Source organism: Rhipicephalus microplus, chromosome 9, assembly GCF_043290135.1.
Source record: "Rhipicephalus microplus isolate Deutch F79 chromosome 9, USDA_Rmic, whole genome shotgun sequence".
Taxonomy (NCBI): domain Eukaryota; kingdom Metazoa; phylum Arthropoda; class Arachnida; order Ixodida; family Ixodidae; genus Rhipicephalus; species Rhipicephalus microplus.
The window spans coordinates 79,043,879-79,049,878 of NC_134708.1; the positions used below are offsets into that span (position 1 = coordinate 79,043,879).

Genomic DNA, 6,000 nt, shown 5'->3' on the forward strand with positions numbered 1-6,000 from the left:
TTTGGCTCGCTTCAACAATGTATCAACTGTCCTTGCTGCTACGAACACCACACCAGATAAAATTTTACTGCCGCGGGGCACTACTGTCGCCTGCGTTGCCGATCTGGAGCCTGTGTGCGTCGTGCCTCCTACCCCTGCCTCCCCTAAAGGCGATCCTGGAGATCATGCTGCTTCCTCAGCCTTTACAGCAGCCATCAACAAGGACTTGACAAACTCACAGAAGCAGCAGCTGCTTGATTTGTTGCAAAAGCATGCAAACTCTTTTGACATTCATTCATCCAGCCTGGGTCAGACAACTGCTACAGCACATCGTATTCAGACCGACGGAACATCCATTGTGCATCGTCGTCCGTACTGCGTCTCCCTAGCCGAACGGAAAATCATTGAGGAAAACGTAGACGATATGCTGCAACGGGAGATAATCTGACCATCAACCAGTCCTTGGTCGTCTCCAGTGGTTCTGGTGCGTAAAAAAGACGGTTCCGTACGATTTTGCGTCGATTACCGAGCACTCAATAAGATCACTAGGAAGGACGTATACCCCATGCCACGTATCGACGACGCCCTCGATTCCTTACAAGGTGCTGAATTCTTTTCAAGCCTCGACTTACGTTCCGGCTATTGGCAAATCCCCATGCACGAAGATGACAAAGAAAAAACGGTGTTTGCAACCATGGACGGCCCATACGAATTCAATGTTATGCCGTTTGGTCTATGCAATGCGCCCGCAACTTTTGAGCACTTGATTGACACCGTGCTGCGTGGCCTGAAATGCAAGACTTGCCTATGTTACCTTGATGACATTGTTGTCTTTTCATCGACGTTTCCTCAACATCTGCAACGCTTGGACGAGATCCTGACTTGCCTTGCGGGCGCTGGTCTTCAAATTAACACCAAGAAGTGCCATTGCGCCAGCAGATCTATCAAGGTCCTCGGTCATGTTGTGAGCAAGGACGGAATTCGTCCAGACCCTGAGAAAACTGCTGCGGTGCTTCGCTTCCCTCGCCCTGAGAAGCCGAAAGATTTTCGGAGTTTTTGTGGTCTCGCCCCTTACTTTCGGCGATTCATACAAAACTTTGCCTCCATAGCCGCACCACTCCATAAGCTACTTGCTTCTGGTACGCCCTTTCAGTGGCCTCAGGAATGTGAATCGGCTTTCGACAGGTTGAAGAGTGCCCTCACGACCGATCCTGTACTTTCTCATTTTCACAATGGTGCACCGACCTTCCTCCATACAGACGCTAGCGGCCACGGTTTAGGAGCAGTCCTCCTCCAGCGCGACAACTCTTCGCGAGAGCGAGTCGTTGCGTACGCCAGCCGCGTCCTCTCCGCAGCCGAGAGTAACTACACGATCACCGAGAAGGAGTGCCTCGTCGTCGTTTGGTCAGTGCAGAAATTTTGTCCCTATCTTCACGGCCGCCATTTCACCATTGTGACCGACCACCACGCTTTATGTTGGCTTTCGACACTCAAGAACTTGTCGGGACGCCTCGGCCGCTGGATTCTATGCCTACAAGAGTATGATTTTGCCATCATATACAAGTGTGACAGAAAGCATAGTGACGCCGACGCTCTTTCTCGCTGCCCAATACCAGCGACTCCACTCGGGGTTTCCGCAATCAATTTGCACAACACGCCCTCGGAGTCCACGTCTACGGCGGTTTCCTCTCTCGCCTCTATGGACCAGCTGCCTTCGGACGACCCGCACGATTTTTCTTCTCGACAGCTGGCTGACCCATACTGTCGACGTATTATAGGCTACCTCACTGGCAGTTCCCGTCCACCTAATGCGAGGCTCCTTCGCCAACTCACGCAGTTTAAGCTGGACAACTTGGTACTGTACCGCAAAATTTACCATCCTGACGGTCAGCGCTGGGTTTCCGTTCTACCCCGATCGCTTCGGTCCGAAGTCCTCAGAGCACTTCATGACCATCCGACGGCTGGTCACCTTGGTTACCACAAAACCTACGATCGCCTTCGAAGTCGGTTTTATTGGCCAGGTATTACCACTAGTGTAGCTCGGTACGTTGGGTCCTGCACTACCTGCCAATGTAGAAAACTACCCACATCTGCTCCAGCCGGTACACTACAGCCTTTTCCATGCCCAGCCACACCATTCGAAGTTGAAGGCATCGATCTTTATGGCCCCCTTCCAGTCAGTGCTGCTGGAAACCGATGGATAGTAACAGCCGTTGACCATTTGACGCGCTACGCCGAGATGGCATCTGTCACTACCGGTTCAGCTTCTGAAATTGCCGACTTCATCCTCCGAGCCATTATACTGCGTCATGGTGCTCCACGTGTATTGCTCAGCGACCGTGGAAGGGCCTTCCTTTCACAACTAGTGAACGAACTTCTTCGCGCCTCTGGCACCACTCACAAGACTGCCTCTAGTTATCATCCCCAAACTAACAGCCTCACTGAGCGATTCCACCGCACTCTTGCTGACATGATCGCCGCCTACATTCAACCAGACCACAAGAACTGGGATGTAGTTCTACCATTCGTCACTTTCGCCTACAATACGGCTATTCAGCGAACAACCGGCTACTCACCATTTTACCTAGTTTATGGACGCTCCCCTACTTCTTTGCTGGACGTCTCTTTCTTTACCTGCCATGCGGATTCATCTCCATCCTCTTCAGAGGAATACGTTTTGTGGCTCGCAGAGAGCCGCCAACGTGCTCGTATAAACACTGAAGCCCGACAACAAGACAGAAAGCTGGTTTATGATGAATCGCATCGTGCTGTATCCTTTCAACTTGGAGACGAAGTGCTCCTTTTGACGCCTATTCTCACACCTGGTTTGTGCGACAAGTTTCAGCCACGATTTATCGGGCCGTACACAGTTCTTGAAGAAACTTCACCAGTGAATTATCGCGTGACGCCACTTGTAGCCCCAGCAGATCGCCGTTATCGAACTACAGAGGTCGTCCATGTCTCCCATATGAAGCCCTTCATGCGACGTTCTTTGTCCCCTTGACTCGCCGCGGCCAGGCTGGCCGCTTCCACAAGGGGGAATCAGTGTGGGCATTTAGTATACCAATCCTCTTCATCTGTACATTATCATCATTATCATGTATTGCTCATGCATCCTCATCGTTGTCACGTATCATCATCATCTTGGTTCGTGCATCTCCGCTGTCGGCTGCCGGTTCCTCGGGCCTAATAAAGGTCTTCCAAACCAAGACTTCATAATATATTCATCACTTCGTGGGTCGCTGTAATGGCACAGTGGCTTGCGCACTGGCCTGCAGAAAGTACAGATATTCGGAATACTCAGTGGCCACCTTTGTTATGACGCTAGCCATAAGGGTCTATGCATGCGCTTGGCCGTAAATAAACTTGAAAGCACAGGATTGGACATTTGCTGTGATCTAATGCATTCCGTCATTTTCTCGTGCTGTTCTGCTCGCGAAAGCTCGTGCTCAAAGGAGAAAAAAAAGTCTCACGCTGCACTGGGCTGAACCCACAAGTACACTGCCTATACAACCCACTGCACATATGGAGATTTTACTTTCAAAACCACGGCCACTTTAACTTTACCAACTTCTTAGGAGCTTAGAAACAGTGATGTAGGCAGCGAAGAACTTTATTTCTTGCATGACAGCATTGCAAAGACAATAAAACACGTCAGAACACTAAAAATTGACTAGAGTATCCTTGTCTGGCACGCAGTAAAACAATGCTTGCATCGCCATGTCACATCAGTGATAGTTATGAACACCTACAGTTTTCAACTAGATATTGACTGCATAATTTGTGGGCCGTTTGTTTGCCCCGGCTTTCTCGTCACAAACAGCGTAGAATTACGAAACGAGCTATCCCATTAAATGTCAAAAGACACATTCTTATAATTCACAGCCATTAAACACTGCCACCATACAAATGTAATAAAAATTTTCACAGGTAGAGCCAAATTAGGAGCGCAGTTTATACGTGTTCATTTGACATGCACGAAAATGAGTGACTCACAGCGGTAAAACCTGACCACAGTTATAGGGACAATAGGCGAAGATTCTACGCAACAGCGTGCTATTCGGCGATAATGAGAGTTCGTGCATGTTCTGTTTCTCAGCTGTAGCCCCCACGAGGCTCATTCGAAAATGAAACTAATCCGCAAGTTTTTCACTTATGGCTTGTGTGCCACCAAAAACAGCCAGCGCGCAACGCACTATGTCAAATCGAGATCTTACACGATGGCAACAAGCTTCATGTCAAGTACTCAACGTGTCCTAACCCTACACTAAAAAAACTGTTTAGGAGGTGAAAGAAACTGGTGGAAAGACAGAGACGTTAGCCATTTTTCAGGCTGGCTAGTATTCTTCCAGCATAAAGAAGAGCATCCCAAACGTTATGACAAAGCCATCACACCATGACATAGCAGCACGTTCCTGGTTTTCAATGCACTCCGCAGCCCCTTTTAGGCAAGCTGTAGTCAAAAGCGGCAACTTCATTCGCATGCACTGAAATCACTGCTATTACCTTCAAAGTGGACATTCATAGGTGCTTGAAGGTTGTTTTCAGATCTCCATACAATACCTAATTTGCATAACATGCACGAATTCTTCCTGGCAGTGCATAATGAAATGCAAGTAATTGCTAAAATTTAGTAGCCTTAGTACAAACCACAAATATCAGCGATGCACTGACACGTGGGGTATGAGGTCCCACAACCGTCATATTATTATGAGAGACGCCGTAGTAGAGGGCTCCGGAAATTTCGACCACCTGGGGTTCCTTAACATGCACCCAAATCTGAGCACATGGGCCTACAACATTTCCGCCTCCCTAGAAAATACAGCTAGCGACGCATTGAGTGTTAGTGCATACAGATTGTGTGGGAATTCATTGTGAATTAAATTTAAAAGTGACCACTTTTCGACAAACAATAGTGCAAAATTATGGGCTTATACATAAAAAAGCCACAATAAAGAAGTGAGGCATGCTGCAGAGGGAGTCAAGTAACCCTGAAAACCTAGGTTTTTTTTTCTTGAAAATAAGTGACGTGAAAACATCAACACAAGGGAGGTGTCGAGGCACCACAATTGTTGTGGTGCTTCTGGTGACATTTCGCTTGTGTACGCGTTCGCACATTTCCTGTTTAAAGTTTATAGCGTAGGAACTATTTAACTTCCTGCTATTCTAACAAAGGCGCTCTTACTTTTACTGTTATCAGAACACGACCGCCAAGACCAGCAGCCAAACCTGTACATAAACCTTTCAGAGCAACACATCATCCTCGAGAGGACACGCTGTTGGTTGCATTAAGGCGTTTCCAACATCGTATTGTTTTCTGCTTCGAAACAACGAGGAATGGACGCAATTTCCCAAATATCACTTTGTTCTTTTCTATAGTCAGAAAAATTATCAGTTTTTTAACGCTGTTTTTATCAGACCTCACAATAGTTGATAAAACTGTACGCCATACACAAAACGTAGTCGCGTACGTAAGGACTCCTCATAGCCGAGGATGCCGCAAAAAGCGGCGACTCTTACCTCTGAGACTGTTTCCATCGCATGGACGTCGGTTCTGCAACGGCACAACAGCAAAAGTTCAGGCCTGCGTTGTGTAAGCGAAGGAAAAAATCGCTTTTCCAGCTAACGACTCCGTATGCCAAGCAGTCGAGGCACTGCGCTGGCGATCACCGTAAAGGTCAGCAACGTCTCTTCACCTGCAGTGGTCGTTATAATGTCGCTGCTTCGTATGCTCTCCGCAGCTGCCTTGAAAGGCGCCTCCCGAGAGAAACAGAGCGGATGTATCGGAGCTTGTTGACAGTCGGCGCTGGCCTTTCTAAGATGCCCCTAAACATTAATTAGAAGTGAATGAACAAAAGAAGAAGCCCTCCAGATTTTTGATCGGGCGCCTTGGACAAATTTTTTATTCTATTTTGTTTGGTGATGTATTTGCGCGTTCTTTTTATGGGTGTGTTTAGAAAAAGTGGGTAACAATTTAGAGTACTAAGTACTCTACTATGGGAGAGCATAAAGCCGTCCAGT

At 47.8% G+C, this 6,000-nt stretch overlaps 1 protein-coding gene across 3 annotated transcripts in view; it reads right to left on the reverse strand.

Annotated features, from left to right (window-relative positions):
- Positions 1 to 5,689, reverse strand: part of LOC119163186 (multidrug resistance protein mrp-7) — a 102,915-nt gene extending 97,226 nt beyond the window's left edge. For 2 of the 3 annotated variants that reach the window (XM_075873921.1, XM_075873920.1), the window contains exon 1: positions 5,500 to 5,689. In XM_075873921.1, the coding sequence (XP_075730036.1) occupies positions 5,500 to 5,517 (18 nt within the window). In that variant the 5' untranslated portion in view covers positions 5,518 to 5,689. The remainder of the gene's footprint in view (positions 1 to 5,499) is intronic. The other variant, XM_037415132.2, reaches the window with a different exon arrangement.
- Between the last annotated feature and the right edge of the window lie 311 nt (positions 5,690 to 6,000).